This window comes from Gigantopelta aegis, chromosome 3 (genome assembly GCF_016097555.1).
Source record: "Gigantopelta aegis isolate Gae_Host chromosome 3, Gae_host_genome, whole genome shotgun sequence".
NCBI lineage: Eukaryota > Metazoa > Mollusca > Gastropoda > Neomphalida > Peltospiridae > Gigantopelta > Gigantopelta aegis.
Genome location: NC_054701.1, coordinates 87,491,568 through 87,515,668, shown reverse-complemented (window position 1 = coordinate 87,515,668; position 24,101 = coordinate 87,491,568). Strand labels below are relative to the sequence as shown.

The following is a 24,101-nucleotide window of genomic DNA, read 5'->3' as shown; positions in this document are numbered from 1 at the left end:
ATTATGATATATACTCATTATATACTTATATAATATAATTAAATTATCCAGTAGCTGTTAAAAATATACTAATTATAGCGGCCAATATCTGTTAAAAGCGCCAACCCATGTTTTTTTTTTTTTATGGTACATACATGTAGGCAACTGTGTGTTTAGGATTGTTTTGGAAATGAGGCGGAATGGGGGGGGGGGGGGGGGGGGGCACATTTCCCCAATATTTACCACCAAAATAAAGGGGCGGGACGTAGCCCAGTGGTAAAGCGTTCGCTTGGTGCGCGGTCGGTCTAGGATCGATCTCCATCGGTGGATCCATTGGGCTATTTCTTGTTCCAGCCAGTTCTCCAGACCTGGTGTAACAAAGGCCGTGGTAAATACTATCCTGTCTGTGGGATGGTGCATATAAACGATCCCTTGCTGCTAATCGAAAAGAGTAACCCATGAGCTGGCAACAGCGGGTTTCCTGTCTTAATATCTGTGTGGTCCTTAACCATATGTCTGACGCCATATAACAGTAAGTAAAATGTGTTGAGTTAAATAAAACATTTCCTTCCTTCAAAAATAATTAAATTATAACATTTCGTTTTATTTACATTAAAATCTATAAATTCTATAAACACTTAGAAAACAACGTCGATGCGACCTGACCCACCCATATCACCATTTGTGGCACTGCCCTTACCCTTGCGGGCTAGTTCTGATTAACAATCAGCTAGTGATCCATGCTCGGTCTGTTAGGTGTAAAGGTCTGTCTGATGAAGAAATTGGACTCGAGAACGCAGACGGCACGAGGACTGCAGTACCCGCCATGTTTGGAATATTGCATTCAGATGAAGCCGCGTGGTAGACGATTGTCGGGCCAGGGGGGTCATAACGTAATCCGCCATCACAAGACGAGCTCACGACAATGACCAAAACATGGATTTTTATGCATTTTTCTTCAGCGTGTCTCAATCTTGGTTGTGTGCGGACAGAGAGTTCCAACAATTGGTTTGTCCCGATCGATGGAGGAGGTCAGGGTTAAGTCCTCTGTGTGATAGAAAGCGTTAAGGCATCGTTAGCAGCGACGCCATAAATCACGTCTAGGAGTTCGTATCGCCTTGTTGTATCTAGGGGAAATCGGTCGTCGCTTTTGTTAGTCCAGATTAATGAGTTCTATTACGTATATGTCATTAGGTCAGTACAAGAACCCTGTTATTTTACACCAAGTTAATGCATCACTAAAATACCGTAAAATGTTGTACGTTGTTTGTCATTACAAGTTATGTTCCTGATGAATGTTTGATTAAAACAAATATTTCTGAATTTGAATTTTGACCTAATTTTGGGGGCTATGAAAAACATTTTTGGTTTTTAAAACGTTTTGCAGTAAAATTTAAAAAATGTTTTAGCTTACATTATAAAGTTTGACAAATCCCGAGTGTTTGTGATAACCCTGGCGTCTGTACATCTATGCGAAACGGGAACAGGACATGTCACGTGGACTGGAGCTAGTGACTAGTCAACCTATAATGGCCGGTTATTGTTTCTTGTTAGAAATATACAATGAATCTGCCCGTTTATTATCACAGCATAATAGTCTTTGGGACGAGTTCTTTTGTAGATGTTTTTGTTTTTAGTTTGTTTGGTTTTTGTTTTTTTTTTTTTGTAATATGTATCTGATAAAAAAAAAAACTCTTGGAGCAAGATTTAGCGAGTGTCAGAAAAACCATTTACAAACGAATGAGTCCCAGAAATATGTCTTATAATTTTTGAATCATTATATTTAAATTAATTTAATTAATTTTTATACCATGACTTTCATTTTTAGCACTACTTTCAAATAACTTTCTATCAGTTGATTAGCATCAGGGTAACCGTCATCATTGGTTTTCAACTCATAAAACAGCACGACACTATACATACGTTAAAATCGTACATGATATACTTCTCATAATCTCATCCTTTCAAGACTTAAAGTGACAGACCCTAGTTTTTAAACACTACGACGTATTTTTCCACTATTAAAGTCGTTTTTGATCATTTATTTTAGAAGTACTTACATTTTATTATTTAGAATATTCATTTTCGTACACTTGGAGTAGTTCTGGCCATCCAGGTTTCTGTAATCACCCGAAATGCATTTTGTGTCATAATTCTAAAAAAACGCACGTTCGTCTAAGAAGTAATAGTTGTCCAGACAAGCTTTTGTTATTTTTATTTCCTGTTTAAACATCTCAGAGGTTAGCTTCTCTCTGTTATGACCTTATCGAAATGTGTTGCATGTTTTGTAGATTAACTAACCTTAGTGTTATATTTCCACGGGCTGAAACTAGGGTCTGCGCCTTTAATGCTATGTGTCATTATTTGTAAAACCGATGGACTACACATCCATCTATCCATTCATTCGTAGAAGTTTCTAAAAGTTGCCACTTTTTATTAAAAATTTTAATACAGGAGATAAGGCGCGTGCACAATAATGTTTGAAGAATGTGTGTATTGGATTGTTGCAGGTATCAATAAATCATCAGCCCTCAGGGGACGTCACACAATATAAATATTGAAAAACAACGCCGTAAACCACTATTTCTGCACATGCGCCTGAACATATACCGTTACAGCAGACGAAATAAATATTCGTCTTCGGATTTCATTTTATTTTAGACATTATCTTCTGTTGAGACAAAACACATTGAATCGCACCTTCCATTACAAGACATAAATCAGTGATTCAGATTAAACACTGTGCTTTGAGTAAGGTAAACTGATATCTGGCCGGATGTTTTTTTTATATCGGGGTAACCGGGGGTCAAAGGAAACGATTCGCTCTGAGATGTCATTAAAGAACATGCTGGCAGCAAGCAGCAATGCATCAGTGTCATTAGTGACGATTGTGATGTCCTTGTATTAGCAACCAAATAATTAACTGCAATATAACCACACGTGGGGGTCGTTTATTACCGCGACTAACGGCAACAGTTTCCAAGGAACCGATAAAGGAAGACCAGTGGCTTTGCCACATTTTTTTTTTTTGTACAAAAATTGTGGCCAATTCTATGCTACTTCCTCACAGTTAGAATTATTTTGTTGATACAAACGTGATGATATTTTTGAAGTATATTTGGATAATATTGTAGCATTGAAGTATTGTATTTGGGTGGGTGGGTGTGGGTGTGTATGTGTGTGTGTGTGTGGGGTGGGGTGGGGGGTGGGTGTGGGTGTGTGTGTGTGGGGTGTGGTGTGTGTGTGTGTGTGTGGCATGGAAGATTTCTCCCAATCACACCTCATTGTATTCTCTGGTCGCTCCATAACACGACTCATATGTGAGCTGCTCCTCAATATAAATTTCTAGACAGACACATAGTTTATTTTGTGACTGTCTGACAACGGCTTTCTTAAAAAAATAATCCCCTTAAACAAACAAAACAACAACAACAACAACAAACAAGCAAGCAAACAAACAAAAAAACAAACAACAAAACCCACATATGTCACAGTTATCTTATGTTTAAAATCTAAAAGCTTCTAATTAAGCAATGTACCAAAGGAACCCACGTGGTGCGTCATAAACTGACATTCCTTTCCTTTACACATTCCTGTTTCTATAATAGACGTAGATGTAACTTTACATAAACAAACTAATATGTCTTGTTAAGACCTCCGCGCCAAACATCTTATTTTTAAGCTTTCTCGTACTTGTTTTACACACGAAGCACCTGTCACCTCTAATTTGATGCTAGACAAGATTTTACTTTGAAGAGAAAACACCATAATATTGAGGGGGCGGAATCTAGCTCAGTTGGTAGAACGCTTGTGGACCTATTCTCTGATTGGTTTTTTCTTCGTCCCAATCAGTGCCCCTCGATTGGTATATCAAAGGCCGAGGTAGGTGCTGTCCTGTCTGTGAGAAAGTGCATATAATAGATCGCCTTGTTGCTAATGGAAAAATGTAGCTGGGTTTCTTTAAGACTTCGAGTCAAAAATTACCAAATGTTTGCCATCCAATAGTCGATGATAAATAAACCAATGTGCTCTAGTGGTGTCGTTAAACAAAACAAACTAACTTTAAACTTTTTATAATACTGTTATGGAACACCCACGTTGGTTAACATAATACGTTCAATAACTCTTTTCATTACACACGCATGCAGTCTTGTCACGGTAACGAAGATCGTGTCAATCCGTTGACGTGCATATAGTTATTCTTGTGCACAATAATCTCTTGCTATAAATAATCAAAACAATGGCAATGACATTGTGTGAATGTGTATTGGATTAAGCTAAATTTATAAATAATAACGAAATCGTGCTGAAAGCGAAGATCCAAATTAATATGCCATGAAAAACCTATACGAAGCATAATTTACGAGTTTAGAAACTAACAACATATTTTAAATAATAAAAGCTAATGTTATTTTTGTTTTGTCGCTCCTTTTGATTGATTCTTTAAAGACGGAAGAAACAATTCGTTGCCTTTTAAAGAGGCAATCTCTTGAATATTTTAAATATTTAGGACAGATCACAGAGATCAATTTTCTTCCCATGACGCATCGTTCTATGACTTCATTGAGGTAGATATAATTTGTGATCTAAGTATTGGCAAGAAGACTGGACCCTAATACAAATGGAGATGAGGTGTGCTATGTTGCAGCAAAGTTAATGTTTGTTTTGTTTAACAACACCACTAGAGTACATTAATTTATTAATCATTGGCTACATTTTTCCATAATTAGCAAGGGATCTATATATGAACCAGCCCACAGACAGGATAGCACATGCCACGGCATTTGATGTACCAAAAATTGTCTAATGGGCCCGCCAACTGGGATCGATCCTTGACCGGTGATGTCAAAAGTCATAATCTGCTACTATACGTTAATGACTTTGCTTTAATCGATCATCATACTCGGTTGCAGGATAAAAAAAAGAGTAGTAAATAAAATTATTGGGATTGTTTTTTTGTTTTTTTTGTTTTTTTTGGGGGGGGGGGGGTGGATAGATAGGTGGGTGGGTGGAATAGGGTATTTGGCGCATCAGGCAGCGCTTTACCACTGGGCTACGTCCTGCCCCTGTTTCAGCAATGCAGTTGACGATGTCTGTTGATAGCGAAAACATACGAGTTTATCGTAACTGTAGTTGTGTTTGTTTTTTTGTATTAGTAAACTATAGTAAACGATGTAGAGCCGAGATTGCACCTTTAATGTTTCATACGACACTGCTTACCAGGGCCCCGTTCCACGAAGCGATCTTAGCCCTAAGATTACCTTAGACGCATAGCTACCCTATGCACTTAAGTTGATCTTAGGGCTAAGATCGCTTCGTGGAACGGAGTCCTGAACGTAATATGTTAATGGTATTGGAACGTACGCCTCAATAAATACTACGTATAAGGTGAAGGCGAGAGCTTGCTGCTTTAAAGGGACATTCCTGAGTTTGCTGCATTGTAAGATGTTTCCGACTAATAAACAATTTCTACGATGAAACTTACATATTAAATATATTTTTTTGTTTAGAATATCAGTGTCTGTATATTTAATGTGTTTCTGGTCGTCTTAATATTTGTAAAAAGCCCAAAAAATATTTTAGGAAATAAAATGAAATTTAACTTTGTACAAATATTAGAACGACCAGAAACACGTTTAATATACAACTACTAATATATTTGATACGTAATTACAATCGTTAAAAAGTCTCTGTTAGTCGATAACATCTTACAAATTGCAGCAAATTCAGGAATGTCCCTTTAAGACTAACCTAAAACAAAATTTTACTGTTACCCGACTGATTCATTAAAACCGCTCCGGCACACTTTATTCAAAATATAATTTAGTGTCCCCACTTTTTTTTTTTTACAGCTTATGGACAACCAAGCACAAACGCACACAACCCCTCCCCCTAGAACCCTTCCACCCACCACCACTACTCGCGTGTCCAAGCAATCTCTGATAACAGCTTAATAGCTAGCATAAAACAGTTAAAAAGAAATCCAGCTATCTGGCTAGTTCTTTTGATTTCTGCCATAAACATTGCACTGAACTATACCAGCTTCAAAGTAGTCACAAACAAGGCGGATATATATACACTTCTCCTTTACCTCCGTGTTATTCGGTACAAAAAGAAATACTTTCAGGGAAAACAGATCGATACATGCTCAAAACTCTTTTTAAAAGTGTCGTTCATTAGCAGAATAATCTGCTCGAGGGAAAACGTAATTGAAAAAGTGGAAAGGTTTTCTGGCGCAATCTTTTGAGAGCAACAAGACATCCTTATTTTTTTCAAGTTGTAGCTTTTTAAAAAATCTATGTTTGAAGATGTAATTAGTTTTCTGGTTGACAAGGACGATGACATTGTTAGATGTCAGCGGGACATTTCGCATGCCATTTTGTCGTGGCATATTAATCCGGAAGTGGAGGAGTTATTAATAACGGCATCTTTGCCACTCATGGATTTTATTCCACATAAATGGAACAGATTTTAGCCGACGCATTTCCACTTGGTGGCACAGACACAATATGTCTTTAATATTAAAAAAAGTCGTGCTAGATAATGAACTGGAGAAGTAAAAGAAGAATGCGTGATTGATTCAAATTTCGGATTCAAATTTGCCGTCGCCAATTCAGTACTGACGACAAGTTTGAATCCTAAATTGTGTTTGTTTGAAACCAAAACAACGTCTGTCCTTTGTGTGAAATACTTCACAACAAAACACGGTTTTGCTACACAAATAGCTCGCTGCGACACATTAGATTAAATTTTCTGCTTTATAGCGCTATACTGACGCCTTTTTATGCTGATTAACACGTTTCCCCAGTTTTGCGACGGTAAATGGACATTTCTAATTGAATTAAAGGGAATGTCGTAAGTGTGCAGGCACTGTAAGATGTTTCCGACTAACCGAGTCTTTTTAAAGATTAAAAAACATGTTGTTGTTTTTAGTCTAGAATACCAGTGTCTGTATTTCCAATGTTTGCGGCCGTGTGTCAATGCTTGCAGCAGTCATTTTTCATTTTTCTTCTTAAGTGAGTGAGTGAGTGAAGACTTTTCCATGCTCCTATACCACTAAGGCTTTGAGCATGTCCACCCCGGGTTCGGTCTCTGGAGGCCAGGGTCCCAATCCGGGACAGAAATTACTTAGGACAATTTTGAAATTAAGCCAATGGGGAATACGGATATTATATAATTAGTTTTTATTTGCGCAATTCCAAAAATAATAATTAATATAAAATATATAATCCATTTAATTTAAAACTTTGTCGCTAATTTAGAACGAGCATTTCAAAAATACAAATAGTACAGAAACTCTTTATTTTAGCCCTATTATTATTTAGTAAGAGGTTGATTAAGGGAGGTTAAGCAGCCGCCACAGGGATTTTGCTTAGTAATTTCTTCTTAATATATATTTTTTCGTACGTACGAAATTATTGGGAGGACAAATCCGGTTTGGGCAGACGCGTGTGCAAGACTTTTTATAGAGGGTGGATCAAGGCCCGTGCTTATAAAATTTAAAGTCTAAACTTTAAGGTTTATAAGCACGGGGCCTGGACTGTGGTAAGCGAAGTCTATAGGGGAGTCGAGTCATGCTCCCCTGGAAAACATATTGAAAAAAGTAGAACATTTAGTCGTGCAACCCTGTCCCTACACACGCGCCCATTGGGTTCCTATAAATATCAGAACAACAATAACAACCTTGTTTATACAGACACTGATATTCTAAACAAGAAAATACATGTAATATGTAAATGTAGTCACCAAAAGGCTCTGTTAGTCGGTCATCTTACACTGGAAGCACAGTCCCTTTAACCTACATGGCATTTGTTTTTGTGACGTTCAGTAACACGACACTGTTCTTTATCACTGACGCTTGGCTGACACTTCTGTTGTGTGAATGAATGAATGTTTAACGACATCCCAGCACGAAAAATACATCAGCTATTGTGTGAGACGTGACGTTAAATGACAATTTGTTTTCTTCTATTTTCTGTGGACACATTTCTGGTTTGCTTTTAGAACAACCAACAATTATATTAAACAAAATAATGTATACCGTAAATCCTTAAATAGAGACTGCTTTGAGTAGAAGCTTGTCTTGAATACAGGCCGGGTATCAGAGCATTGTAAAAACAAATAGAGGTCTGCCTTGAATACAGGCCGGGTGTCAGAGCATTGTAAAAAGAAATAGAGGTCTGCCTTGAATACAGACCGGGTGTCAGAACATTGCAAACACAAATAGAGGTCTGCCTTGAATACAGGCCGGGTATCAGAGCATTGCAAACACAAATAGAGGTCTGCCTTGAATACAGGCCGGGTGTCAGAGCATTGCAAAAACAAATAGAGGTCTGCCTTGAATACAGGCCGGGTGTCAGAGCATTGCAAACACAAATAGAGGTCTGCCTTGAATACAGGCCGGGTGTCAGAGCATTGCAAACACAAATAGAGGTCTGCCTTGAATACAGGCCGGGTGTCAGAGCATTGCAAAAACAAATAGAGGTCTGCCTTGAATACAGGCCGGGTGTCAGAGCATTGTAAAAAGAAATAGAGGTCTGCCTTGAATACAGGCCGGGTGTCAGAGCATTGCAAACACAAATAGAGGTCTGCCTTGAATACAGGCCGGGTGTCAGAGCATTGCAAAAACAAATAGAGGTCTGCCTTGAATACAGGCCGGGTGTCAGAGCATTGCAAACACAAATAGAGGTCTGCCTTGAATACAGGCCGGGTGTCAGAGCATTGCAAACACAAATAGAGGTCTGCCTTGAATACAGGCCGGGTGTCAGAGCATTGCAAAAACAAATAGAGGTCTGCCTTGAATACAGGCCGGGTGTCAGAGCATTGCAAAAACAAATAGAGGTCTGCCTTGAATACAGGCCGGGTGTCAGAGCATTGCAAAAACAAATAGAGGTCTGCCTTGAATACAGGCCGGGTGTCAGAGCATTGCAAAAACAAATAGAGGTCTGCCTTGAATACAGGCCGGGTATCAGAGCATTGCAAACACAAATAGAGGTCTGCCTTGAATACAGGCCGGGTGTCAGAGCATTGCAAACACAAATAGAGGTCTGCCTTGAATACAAGCCGGGTGTCAGAGCATTGGAAAAACAAATAGAGGTCTGCCTTGAATACAGGCCGGGTATCAGAGCATTGCAAACACAAATAGAGGTCTGCCTTGAATACAGGCCGGGTGTCAGAGCATTGCAAACACAAATAGAGGTCTGCCTTGAATACAAGCCGGGTGTCAGAGCATTGGAAAAACAAATAGAGGTCTGCCTTGAATACAGGCCGGGTGTCAGAGCATTGCAAAAACAAATAGAGGTCTGCCTTGAATACAGGCCGGGTGTCAGAGCATTACAAAAACAAATAGAGTTCTGCCTTGAATACAGGCCGGGTGTCACAGCATTGCAAAAACAAATAGAGGTCTGCCTTGAATACAGGCCGGGTGTCAGAGCATTGCAAAAACAAATAGAGGTCTGCCTTGAATACAGGCCGGGTGTCAGAGCATTGCAAAAACAAATAGAGGTCTGCCTTGAATACAGGCCGGGTGTCAGAGCATTGCAAACACAAATAGAGGTCTGCCTTGAATACAGGCCGGGTGTCAGAGCATTGCAAACACAAATAGAGGTCTGCCTTGAATACAGGCCGGGTGTCAGAGCATTGCACAAATAGACTGCCTTGAAAATAGAGGTCAAATAGAGGTCTGCCTTGAATACAGGCCGGGTGTCAGAGCATTGCAAACACAAATAGAGGTCTGCCTTGAATACAGGCCGGGTGTCAGAGCATTGCAAACACAAATAGAGGTCTGCCTTGAATACAGGCCGGGTGTCAGAGCATTGCAAACACAAATAGAGGTCTGCCTTGAATACAGGCCGGGTGTCAGAGCATTGCAAACACAAATAGAGGTCTGCCTTGAATACAGGCCGGGTGTCAGAGCATTGCAAACACAAATAGAGGTCTGCCTTGAATACAGGCCGGGTGTCAGAGCATTGCAAACACAAATAGAGGTCTGCCTTGAATACAGGCCGGGTGTCAGAGCATTGCAAAAACAAATAGAGGTCTGCCTTGAATACAGGCCGGGTGTCAGAGCATTGGAAAAACAAATAGAGGTCTGCCTTGAATACAGGCCGGGTGTCAGAGCATTGGAAAAACAAATAGAGGTCTGCCTTGAATACAGGCCGGGTGTCAGAGCATTGCAAAAACAAATAGAGGTCTGCCTTGAATACAGGCCGGGTGTCAGAGCATTGCAAAAACAAATAGAGGTCTGCCTTGAATACAGGCCGGGTGTCAGAGCATTGCAAACACAAATAGAGGTCTGCCTTGAATACAGGCCGGGTGTCAGAGCATTGCAAACACAAATAGAGGTCTGCCTTGAATACAGGCCGGGTGTCAGAGCATTGCAAACACAAATAGAGGTCTGCCTTGAATACAGGCCGGGTGTCAGAGCATTGCAAACACAAATAGAGGTCTGCCTTGAATACAGGCCGGGTGTCAGAGCATTGCAAACACAAATAGAGGTCTGCCTTGAATACAGGCCGGGTGTCAGAGCATTGCAAACACAAATAGAGGTCTGCCTTGAATACAGGCCGGGTGTCAGAGCATTGTAAAAACAAATAGAGGTCTGCCTTGAATACAGACCTGTCTTATATACAAGCCTATTTCTGCCAGTGTATCTTAGTGTTAGATAATGTAGTTGGCAATAGCTTCTAGTCTATAATCGCAATGGCGAGAACAACAGGAAAGGAGATGGATGTTTTTCATTTCTCAGTTAGGTAAGAGATTTCCATACCTACAAAAAAGGTTTGGAATCCTCCATTAGAAGATGACCTTACAACAAAGTTACATGTTATAAGATTCTGAATACCATCCCCCCCCCCCCACCCCCCACCACCCCCACAAGACTGTCTTGAATAGAGGCTGGGTGTCAGAGCGTCACGAAAAATATAGAAGCTTATGGTTCTTTTAAGGGATTTACGGTATTTAAATGTTTAATCAGTTAATAGCATGGTAATCTTTGGTAACTTGGAAGCGGCTGAGTTTGTATTCTGATGCGTGTTGTTATTTCTGTTTGCAGGGTACTGCGAGAACGTCAAGAAGGATAACGACTACCTCCTGTTGATCCACGTGCCCGAGACGTACGACTTCACCATGGCCAGTAGGTTACAACTACTACGTCAACTATAGGTTACAACTACTACGTCAACAATAGGTTACAACTACTACGTCAACTATGTTACAACTACTACATCAACAATAGGTTACAACTACTACGTCAACAATAGGTTACAACTACTACGTCAACAATAGGTTACAACTACTACATCAACTATGTTACAACTACTACGTCAACAATAGGTTACAACTACTACGTCAACAATAGGTTACAACTACTACGTCAACTATGTTACAACTGCTACGTCAACAATAGGTTACAACTACTACGTCAACAATAGGTTACATTTCTACGTCAACTATGTTACAACTACTACGTCAACTATAGGTTACAACTACTACGTCAACAATAGGTTACAACTACTACGTCAGCAATAGGTTACAACTACGTCAGCAATAGGTTACAACTACTACGCCAACAACAGTTTACATCTACTACGTCAACAATAGTTTACATTTACTACGACAGCAATAGTTTACAATTACTACGTCAACAGTTGGTTACAACTACTACAGCTTAATTAATAGTCACAATTTTAATTCACAAAACATTTAAAGAGTCTTTCCATATCTAAAAAAAAAATTAATATAAAAAGAGAAAAGAGAAAATATATCTATTAACAAAATGATTTGTTAGTCATTCGTTTGATGTTTTATAATTACTTGCTACTGTGTGAAATATTTTGTTGCAATTCTAATTTAATGATAATCTGTTACTATAATAGTGTTTTCCCTAGCTTGTTTTAGCATGGTGCAGTACCATGCCTCACTAGTCTAGCACCATCTTGCCTTAATCAGTGCCTCGCAGCACTGAGATTAAAAAAGCCTTTTTCAATAATTAATTCTAAAATTGCCTTGATAAAACACACACAAAAATTATTATTAATTAATAAAAGTATCTCTGTTATATATTTTGCCATTCATTTATTAAAGCAAGAACATTAATTACATTTATGTTTATTTCAATTAGTTTTTTTTTCTTCAATGCAAAACAAGTGCCCTGAAAATGGTCAAAATTGCCCCCCAAAGTGTTTTGTCTACCATGCCTTGCCAAATTTCTAGGGAAAACACTGTATAAATAACTAGAAAACATCTGTAAAAATCCAACTCTGTATAGATACTTCATTTTGGCAACTGTTTTAATAAACTGTATATTGTTAAACAGAGGGGCTAAGATAGATGTTCATATAAAACTGTGCGGTAATTTAAGCTTCTAAAAAGACTGCTCTGAGATTGAGCTATATATTTCTTATTTTCAGAATAAGTTGTGTGGTATACAACAAATATATTCCAAACCGTATTTTACTTTATGGTCATGCTTCATGTTAAAAACAGGAGGACTACGAACACCACTCTATAAACGCTGCGTCTGCCATTCGGCAATTAAGACAACACTGGAAACATCTTATAAGAAAAGTTAATTCGAAAATAATCTAGAACAAAAAATGGCGAAGAATTTGTTTGATGTTCGTGGACGTGTTCGCAGTACATGTACGTAAACAACTCGAGACTAGGCAAGTAAACAAGCCAGCTCTGAGTCATGTGCACAGGGCACAGATAGGTGGTTAGGTCTAACAGGAAGTTTAGATTCTTATCACTAATTATACACACTTCTAGCCATTCAACTAGTTCTTCTGATTAGATAAAAAGATGTTTGGTATAGTTTTGCCACAGATAAAAGAAAAAATGACTTGGCACAGATGAAACTTAGTTAACTGAAATAAAGTGTGGCTAATAAAAGAATATTAAAGCTATAAAGGTAGTGATTACATACCTGCGGTCCATCCATTCATCCATTCATTCGTCCGTCCATCCATCCATCCATTCATCCATTCATCCATTCATTCGTCCGTCCATCCATCCATCCATCCATTCATCCATTCATTCATTCGTCTGTCTGTCCGTCCATCCATCCATCCATCCGTTCATTTGTCCATCCATCCATCCATCCATCCATCGATCCAAGTGGTTGAAGTGATAATTGTGATCATTGGTAGAATTTTCTTTCTGGTTTTAAAGTAACAGACCCTAGTTTTTAATAAGTACAACGTTTTTCTTTATCATTTAAATTAGAAACTATTTACATTATATGTTTAGAATATCCATTTTCGTACATCCGAACGATTTCTGGTCATCCTGATGTTTGTAATACCCCGAAAAACATTTTTTATAATTCTAAAAACGCACGTACCGCTGAAAAGTAACGGTTATTGAACCAACCTTTAGTCTAGTTTCATATTATCCCGTTTAAACATCATATATTTTAGCTTCACTCTGTTGTAACTTTATCCACATGTGTTACAGGTTTGTAGATTTAACTAAACTTAGTGTCCATTTTAACGAGTTAAAACTAGGGTTTGCGCCTTTAAATAATGATGGATTTTGTCGTAATGCATAAATACATTCATTTTATTTCAGCATATGACATACATGTACTTTAAAAGAGTATGTTTTAATATGGATATCATGCCGTCTAATAGTAATATATGACAGCAGTGTTAGTACTGGAATGCTATACATGTAGTTTATATTCGTGGAATGCAGCTCTAGAGTCCAGTGTTCTTAGCTAAGAGTATATAACTGTATTCAATGGCGGTGGCTTTGATATGCGAAACTTATTTTGAGGATTCCTGTTTTCTTTTTTTTCTGCATGTAGCAGACGCATGCCAGTAGACCAGTTGCAAATATTAACCCCGACAGATAGCCAAACCATAGACACCAAAATCCCAACAAACCATGTTAGGGGTCTTCCAGACATGACGTCATTAAGTATTTCAGTTACTATTGTTTTGTCTGTATGTAGCAATGCAATACAGGTGTAATACTAAATTATTTAATTTAATTTAAAGTGATCATTTCTGGAACATCTCTTGTATATTTAACCTTTAGAAAAGAATATATTTATTTTAACCACGGCTTTTGTTAAAATAACCCTTTTATCTTACAGCGCATTCCCATTCCACGCCAATAACTGATCACCTGTGCACTGCTACGTTTAAAGGTTATTTTTGTTTGCAGACAAAATTTCATGTTTAATTCAGTTGTGAAGTAGATCCATAAAATATAGATAATTAATAGTTAATGAGACAAACAGAAAAGCAAGCATTGATGTTTAACGAGACTCAGGATAAAAGTATAGCCTCGGTGTTTAACAACGTTTTGTCTGAAAGGTACGCATCGATCTTTTACAAGCTTTCACCAAAAAGTAAAGCACCGATGTTTAACGAGACTACACTGTTAACTTGAGATATTGAATGTCGAATAACATTATGAATGACATTTATCGAAAGCATCGCTGAACAAAAGTGAAATATCAATAATATCTTTTGTAAAAAGGTCCGTCGGGGTCATATAATAAATATTTAAAAACGATTGATATTAGCAATATTATGTGCAGAGCTACTTGGTAAGATGCTTATAAAGTCTGCCTGTGTAAGTTTATATCTTCATTTAAAAAGTAATTTTAAACTAGAGTTGGGGTAAAAGTATGGGTTGGGCATGACATTCTTACTTATACCCTGCTGATGCTCTTGACGTGTGTCCTTTATAGACAGTGTTTGTTGTGCAAGGTGCCCGTTATAGCATGTCTATGTTAAACTGTATTTCAAGTAGTTTAAACATAGGCCTACCACTCAAAACATGTATCTAAAACGTATTGGCTCAAATTGCTATTCAAGGCATATTAAATATTTATACTAATTAATTCTAGATTTCTATTTTTCAGTTACTAAGCAGTTGTGTTGATATAAGTAAGGCATGAAGCACTTGCACACCGTTAGACCGTTTCTTCTTGATTTATAGGTGCTTTCTCAAAGTGCAACTTCCAGTAACCATCTGTAGCATGCGCTCAGATTATCAAAAGGTTCCGGTTAATCATATGAAATGAAGACGCTTTAGTCCTAGTTGCAGTTAAAGTCACTATGAGTTTGATATTCATACAATACGAAACCAGTGTATGTTACAGATCGTTACTAGAACTCGCACCGTGATAACGCACCTTTGGTAGTTAACTGTAGTCATGGCATGGACATACTTCATGTAGTATAGTTTAAGGCTATTCCAAAATTCTTTACGTGGGAATAACCTGGAAGAAGAAGGTCATTATTTTTTGTTTTTATTGCATTAAGCGTTTCCCTCGGGAAATAACAAAATCAAAATCTTAAAATGCTTCAACCCACCACCCCCATGATTGTTTTTGGAATAGCCCTCATTTTTCAATACGTTGTTTACTAGGTGATGTTGGCTTCATTTTACTTGACGCTTTGTTCTGGCTTTTATTACAGCGGTATTTCCCAAACCACGTGATCTCACAGGTACACACTTTTCTCCTTTGACCTCTTCGTGTTTGTTTCCAGTGCATACTGCTCAATACACCGCGCATGACGCACGTCGCACCGGAAATGACGCAATACGACTGTCTTATAGCTAGGATACATAATTAATGCATGTAGTTTGACAGTTGCAAATCCATCGATATAGTAGATAATAATAATAATCACTTTCAATTTTATTTATTTTTGTTCTTTTAAAATCAGAATTAAAAGAAACAGAATGTGTTATCTAAATACTCCTAGCTATATCGTGTTCGAATGGAGTCGAATCAAAGTTATTAGTCTAAGATGTTTGACATGCAGCCTATTTGAAACATCTAAAAAATAATCTAGTTGCATACATTTAATAGATGTTATTTTTTTTTTTAGATACCTAGCGTAGCTACTCCTCCTAAATCAGTTCCATTATCTTAATCGTCCCTCATTGACTCGTTCAGTCTGGTAACTTGATTGCACTCCTTGCCACGTTCACAAGAGAAGAGCTGTTCTCGACGACCCGGTCTGAAAATTATTTCCTGTTTACTTGCCACTGATGTTTCTAATTTACCAGTGGAGCGACAATGCTTTATGATAAATCTATAAACGTGTTCTTGCTAAACAGTGACGAAGTGTTGAGCAGTATACACGATTTGTATCTTGTACAATTCCTCCTATTACTCAGCGATCCAGTTTCGGGCCTGGGAGGTATACTGTTTTGCAAATTAAACTCTCCGTCTAGCAGAAACGTCCAGTGCATTCTTGGTACAAGATCAAGGTTGTCCCTGACCTAAGATAATTGGGGTGGGGGGGGGGGGGGGAGGGGGAGCATTATAAAGATCGTGGCACACTAATAATATAGCCTACGTCAGCTAGACTGGAAGTAACCACGTCTTCGTACAGTTCCAACATATATAACTAGGTTTTCAGTTAATCTCGTACTTTTATCTCGCGAAATATGCCATCGTGATAAATGAATGGACGACAACAAAGATCGATTTTGTTTGGTTATGTACCAAGTATATTACGTCTGGTCTTTTCTGCATACTACAGGGTCGAAATTGGAGATGGGGTGGAGGGTCGAAATTGGGAGTTCATTTTATAGGATTAGGATAAAGGTGTATATCTGAGGGGCCATTTTGGTATTTTTATACTTTCCTACTTCTTGTATCATCACTAGTTCTTTAGAAATGTTTATGAATTTTTTTCTCCAAAAAACATCACAAACATCATACGAATTTAACACATGTTTTATGTCTAAAACGAGTGGTACAGAAACTGTAATTGTATTATTCAAGTTGGTTTCTCTCTCTATGACTAGTAATTTAATAAACACAAACCTCGTTAGTATAATGTTCCACTGTCACTGGTTAATTGATTTTGGAATGAAGTTGGAATCACCGACCGGCCATTTGTCACTTGGGAGTGAGTTTCGAACGAAAATCGTTACGTCGCGAGCAGATAGTTGACTCAGGATCACCCTTCTTAGGGCTGCATTTACAGTTCAAACGCAGACTAGACACAAACCAAGTGCAAATGACACGGTTTTAACGAGTTCACACTAACTGCTAAACACACACACTCACCCAGAGATATAGCTCAGTGGTCGCGTCACGTGCAGTCGGTCTAGGATCGATCTCCGTCGGTGGGTCCATTGTGCTATTGATTTTGTTCCGGCCAGTGCTCCACAACTGGTGCAGCAAAGGCCGTGGCATGTACTATCATGTCTGTGGGATGCTGCATATAAAGATCCGTTACTGCTAATCGGAAAGAGTTGTAAATAGTGTGGCGATATCGGGTTTCCTCTCTTATTATATGCGTGGCATTAGCGTACGAGACAGAGGGGCGGCGTAAATCTTCAAATTCGGACAAAAATTATAGAGATATTTGAGCACAATGTACTAATACCAGACCCTTTAACCATGTACTTCCATCAGTCTACCCGCAAAATGCGTGATGATTCGTTTGCAACCCTATATAGCTGTTTGGCAGTAATACTAATATGAATAAATGTTGTTTTCTCGATTCGCGCATATTCGTTTAATTCGGACAGAAATAAGTCTCCCCACCCCCAAAAAAGAAAAGAAAAAAAGGGAGTCCGTACGCCTATGCTGTGTGGTCCGTAACGAAATGTCGAACGCCATATAACGATAATTAAAATGTGTTGAGAGCGTCGTTAAATAAAACATTCTTTCCTTCGTTCACACTTGGACAAAACCGTTGAACCAGAGCAGGAGCTTGGTCTACCCCCGACGGAGTGTTATCAGTCTGTGTCGTGATCAGAGGGACAAGCGCTCACGAACAATTTGACTGGTGCCATCGCCTTCTATCATATCACATTCATCTCACATTAGACACAAAAACCAGTCTAGTGATCACTCGCCCTCGAACATGATTGATTTTACGACAACGTCTAATCTACAGTTTTGTGACGTCATTTCCTATCATAACTTGCGTAACGCCGACAAAACCGTCGCGTCGGTTAATGTATACTGGTGAACAACTGTCGACTCGACCGTCAGTCGGTGGGCGGGCACTGACTATTAAGTCTAGATTCTAAACATTTAATAAACACAGACTTAGAATTCCAATGACTGCGTGTTATAAATCTGTATTGCCATATAACATTGCAATGAAACACTTTTGGATAAAATTTATTTAATAGTCAAACTCGTTATATATGTCACTGTGTATAACAACCACCTGTCTCCAACAGTCACTTGGGTAACTTCTTTTCTACACACAACTACAAATATTTCACTATTTAAAAACCCATCAGGGTATTTCTTTTTTGTTTGTGTTTAAAGAACACTGGCTCTTGGAGGTTTCTCAGGTGACAGTTTCGCTGTACGGTGTTTCTTTTGCAAATCAGTATACATATATTTAAAAAAAAAAAAATTCCTTACATTGTTTGTTTATGTCTCAACTGTTTGTTGTGTTGCAGGCGCGTGAGCAGGGAATTATGCAGAATGGGTGGGTTCTACAGTGGCGGATCCAGAAAATCCATTTGGGGGTGGGGGGTGGGGAGGGGGGGGCAATGACATGAGGCGGAATGAGGTTTGGAGGGGATCGTAAAAAAAATGCAAATTAACATATAATAAAATTATGACTGTCGCAAAATTTGGAGGGGGGTCCCCTGCCCCCCTAGTTCCGCCTCTGTTCTAGACTGTGGTGAATGAAAATTCTAGAGAGAGTCGGGTCATGCTCCCCCGAAAAATACATTTAAAAAAATTGCTTTGAGCAGGCAGGTTTTGGCCCCGAACCCCCTCCCCCCAACCACACCCCTTTGCTCACGCGCCTGTGTTGTCATTTACCACTTTCTAATTATAGGTTTTACGTGAAATTATTTCGACTATAAAGTATTACTTACTGTTTATTGAGATGTTTTGGGGGATGGGATGTTTATATCAGATGTGTGCTATGTTAACGATATCCTTGTGGAATTTGTGTTTGTTGTTTTGAGGGGTGGGGTGGGGTGATGATGGTAGTGATGGTAACATTTAGCATCTTCCAGCATCATGTTATTAGTCTGTTGTAAATTACTATGTTAATATGTTTGGCAAATATTTGTTTGTACCATCAATGTTGTACTAGCTTTAGTGGTGTTACAGCAGTTTGTTTCTAGACTACAGACATACAAGACTAGTTTACATGTACACAGTTTATTATATGTGCCAAGGGCGGATCTAACATTTAAGAGGGAGACAAGGATTCTAAAAAGGTGACCCATAAACCTTTAAGTTCCGCCGGGTTAGTAGAAGACTATTTTAGCTTGGCAATCTAAAGTTTCTCAATGTTTATACGAGATAAGAAAACTACGCTAAAACATACAAACGGTCAAAGAAAAATATTATGTCAGTAATTTTCATGAAGATGAGCTACAAAAGAAGAGGTTCCGTTACCCCCATCTCTCTCCCCTGGATCCGCCCCTGTATACAGCAGCACACGTTTTATGCTATACATGCACTGATTGTGCTGCTGGTTTTCTTCCGACATTTTACTGTTAGCACTTTATTGAAAACCTGTATTCACTGCACTAAATGTAAGAGAATGTTTTGCACCATTTAATGTACGTTTGTGCACGATATACAATACAACGTATCACATAAAAGTGATGTATATATATATATATACATGTACATGAAACAAGATATAGGTAGCAGAATGTTGCATCGTATAATATGGTAGATGAGCTTTATCGTATTTAGAAGGAAATGTAGATCAGTGTTTATCGGGTTTCAGGCCAGATAGACTTATCATGTGCAGGACGAATGGTGTATTGGCTTATATTACATTTTAGATAAATGACATATGTCTTTATTATGTTCACAACGTTAGGTCGGCTTTATCATATTCAAAATGAATGACAGATCGACTTTTTCATGCTCAGAACGAATGGCAGATTGGCTTTATCATACTCAGGGCGGGAGGGGAAATCGGCTGTATTAAGTTCAAAATGTATGAGAGATCGGCTTTATCAAGTTCAAGACGGATGAAAATCGGCTTTATTACATTTCAGACAAAATTAATGACAAATCGGTTTTATAGTCTAGCGGCAATTTCTTTCAACAATTGCGTGAATCTCGGAATTTAACGACCCCTCTACACACATCGTGTAGCATTTGAAAGATTAATGGCTTATATTAAGGCAATAACCAATTATTCAGTAAAATGGAAAAAAAAAACCACGGTATTTTATTGAAGCCTGAAAATGTTTTTTTGTTTTGATATTAAGTTTTAAATTCTATGAGTCTCGATGACTTCACGCTCGAGTGTTTTCCACCATCATTAGTTGTAACAGACGTGACGAAATGAATGAACGTTAGCGGATTAATTCTCCACTCGTGTCATTCTTCTACTTCGACATTTTGTCTATTTCCGTTTCCTACCGTTAAAGATTTGCTAAACAGCCGTGTATTGATTTTACACTTCACTAATTACTCAGAGTTAGATAGGTCGGTTGAAAGACTGAAACGAAAGGACATATAGATGCAGTAGTGTTTGGCGTATGGAGTAATTACCCATTCATCGAAATTAATGTTTATAGATGACATATTTACCAAGCCATTTAAAATGATTTACTACACACAAACTGCAATTATACTTGTTGCTAAATCCGCAATATATATTCAAACGATACAAGGGATTAATGCGAAAATAAACTAATATCTGTTAATATTTATAAATATTTATAAATGCTGAAAGACAACGACAGTTTAAGTTTGTTATGAATCGGGTTATATCGCAGTAACATACTAAATAACAGAACTATCATCTCACCAGTTCCTTGTGAATCCACACGACCAACCGACTGGCGACGGGTTAACCATACATTAAATATGTGTGTGTGTGTGTGTGTGTGTGTGTGTGTGTGTGTGAGAGAGAGAGAGAGAGAGAGAGAGAGAGAGAGAGAGAGAGAGAGAGAGAGAGAGAGAGAGAGAGAGAGAGAGAGAGAGAGAGAGAGAGAGAGAGACAGACAGACAGAGAGAGAGAGAGACTGACCGACAGACATACAGAAATTTAGATATATAGAGAGACAAACAGAGACAGAAGGACAGACATACAGACAAGTTATAGAGATAAAGAGTGAAATAAATAGACACACACACACAGAGAGAGAGAGAGAGAGAGAGAGAGTGAGAGAGAGAGAGAGAGAGAGGGAGAGAGAGAGAGATATTGGGGGGGGGGGGGGGGAACTATATTTACTTTGGTGGAACTGACCAACAATCTGACATATACCTGTGTAACAGCAGTCTGTCAAATATCTGATCTTACTGACATTCAGCATTCGAGGTAACCTTTAGTAGATATAACCAAATCCAACGTTAGTTAGTGTCAGTAGCTAAACAGTTTTTAACGTGTTCGCAATGACTCTGTGTGTGTGTGTGTGTGTGTGTGTGTGTGTGTGTGTGTGTGTGTGTGTGTGTGTGTCGGTGTGTGTGTGTGTGTGTGTGTGTGTGTGTGTGTTACCTGGACTCGAAATAACTTTGACTCATGTCAAATTCACTAACGGACACATGGACTATGGAGAGCCGGTAAGATCTAACTTCAGTCATAATTGTTAGTACACAGGGCTTACTTTGCTCAAAATGTTATCCAAAAACGTACAAAAAAGCGCCTTTCATTTTCCAGAAATATCCGAGTTTTGTTTAATTATCAGGTTTAAAAACTTTGTTTCTACCAATTCCTTCTGATATAGAATATATACATCCTTGTAGCACATTTCTACCATTAATGGCGTTTATTAGGTATTATTGCTACGGCATGCGTAGAATTATTATTTAAGGAAGTGAACACAGCACATCACTGGTTTAGTTGTAGTCTTCCCATGATGCACAGCACTCGTCTTAATAAGTTCAACGCAGTAACCACTACTGCAATATTTAGAACCCTAAACTCAGAAACTGTTGAGCAGTTCACCAAAGCAAGAACCCACCAAGTTTGTCACCTGTGTATTAATTTATTCATATATATTTCAAAAAACCGCATAGTTAATTGACACAATAAAATAGTCCCTAATTGTCTCCCTTTACACCATTCTTAGGTCCAAAACACACCGAAGCTGGGGCTCGATCTGGGTCTGGTTCTTGGTCATTGCACATGTTTTATGTCGTCTGCTACCAGCTCTGTAGTTCGCGACAGCACAGATGCGCTATGTTTTTGGCAATTCAATTCAGTACGTTTCTTTTTCGACTGGTACCATACTCGCCAGACCCAGATTCAGCTTCGATGTATTGTGGTCTTTATTGGTTGTCACTGTTACATTATTATAATAAACACTGTCGAGATAGATTGCGTGGAACAGATTGCGTGGAACAGTGTTTTCTTCGGTATTACATACTGCACACCATTCTTTTATTTTCAGTTGCTTTTTCACCTTAATCAATGAATCTTGGTGCATTTGCCGCGTTCATGTTTTTATTATTACAGGTGTTTTTAAAAAATATATATATATTATGTTCAATAAACAATTTACATAAATGTATGTGAAACAACACACACTTTCTTGATTGTGCTATCTAGTTTACAATATAGGTTTAGTTAATACATTATCTTCACTAGATAGCTAAAACTCTGGAACTATTCATACTAAATATTATTAAAACATTTGTTAGAGACAAATTCGATATACAGATACACAAAAATACAGGCACGGCGGAAGCAAGTACACGTTGAAGGGGCTGACTGAGATTTGGGATGGGATGGGCTGACTGAGATGGGCTGACTGAGATTTGGGATGGGATGGGCTGACTGAGATTTGGGATGGAAGGGGCTGACTGAGATTTGGGATGGGATGGGCTGACTGAGATTTGGGATGGGATGGGCTGACTCAGATTTGGGATGGGATGGGCTGACTGAGATTTGGGATGGGAGGGGCTGACTGATATTTGGGATGGGAGGGGCTGACTGAGATTTGGGATGGGATGGGCTGACTGAGATTTGGCATGGGATGGGCTGACTGAGATTTGGGATGGGAGGGGCTGACGTGCCTAAAATACATGTTTACGCCTTTGACCTCAGTTAAATGTTAAACACACTGTACATGATGCACTACAAGTTTGCCTCACAACCGTTTACGGAAGTGATTGCGCGTTTCACGCACGTTGTTTTTGATGACGTTGCAGGTCCGTCAGTTGTGGAAACTCTGCTGAAGGAATTGGAGCAGAGGGTGGACATCCTCGAGAAGAAGTACAGAGAGAAACTCCAAAGTAAAGGGGTGAGTGATATTCGCCAACATCTCACACAGTCAATGTCTGGACGGCGATTAATTACTGCATGTCTTCACAATTGTTTAAATGTTCAGTGAGTTCTGTCTCGTGCAAGTTTAGACTTGTCTAACCAGTATAGGTAGTGGCAGTCCTCTTACACACAGAGTAGGGCGTATCGTTCAGGAAAGTGGTAGTCATCCTATAGTCTAAGAACACAACATTTATTGCTTGAATCTTGAGTATTAGCATCAACATAATTTTATGTAATCATCATCATCAACATCGCCAAAAATTTATCTTGAATATCATGATGATGATCATCATCAACATCAACAACAACATCATCTTCATGATCATCACCATCAATCATCATCGTGATTTATTATCATCATCAACATCATCATTAATATCATCACCATCAAATAATGAGGACCAATGTGTTTGTGGATGATGGCTCGTGGTGCTGATAGATGAGGATTTGGTGACTGGGATGACGCTCAAGCCCGGTTTAATGATTATTTCATAGTTGATAGTGAGAGATGTCAGTGTAGTAATCTTATACCTCATCACTGAATCATTAAAACTTCCCTCAAGTAGCGCCAGTATCAAGACACGATCCCAGTACCTCCCATTCTTAAGTCCGATCCTTCGTAACAGCTACGATATTATTATTATTATGGGTTTTTTAATATTTATTTCCCCCAGTCCATTCTGACCATGTCAAGGTTGGGGACCCTTGAATTCATGGCCTTACATCAAAGTAATATAATTTATATACAAGTACATATATCTAATTTGTTGTATAATAATGTTATATAGTCATATATAACAATTTGATGCATAAATGCATTTGTAATGTTTCTGTATAAATTAAAGATTGGTAAAAAACAAAACAAATTGCTATGACGCATATAATGGAAAGGACTGGGAAATTTAGGAGAAGAAGAAAGAAGAT

General features: G+C 38.5%; 1 protein-coding gene across 2 annotated transcripts in view; it reads left to right on the top strand.

Annotated features, from left to right (window-relative positions):
* LOC121369256 (universal stress protein Slr1101-like) overlaps window positions 1-24,101 on the top strand; it is a 67,824-nt gene that overhangs the window by 38,092 nt on the left and 5,631 nt on the right. The window contains exons 2-4 of one of the 2 annotated variants that reach the window (XM_041494217.1): window positions 11,033-11,113; window positions 15,414-15,443; window positions 23,063-23,154. In XM_041494217.1, the coding sequence (XP_041350151.1) occupies window positions 11,033-11,113; window positions 15,414-15,443; window positions 23,063-23,154 (203 nt within the window). The remainder of the gene's footprint in view (window positions 1-11,032; window positions 11,114-15,413; window positions 15,444-23,062; window positions 23,155-24,101) is intronic. The other variant, XM_041494218.1, reaches the window with a different exon arrangement.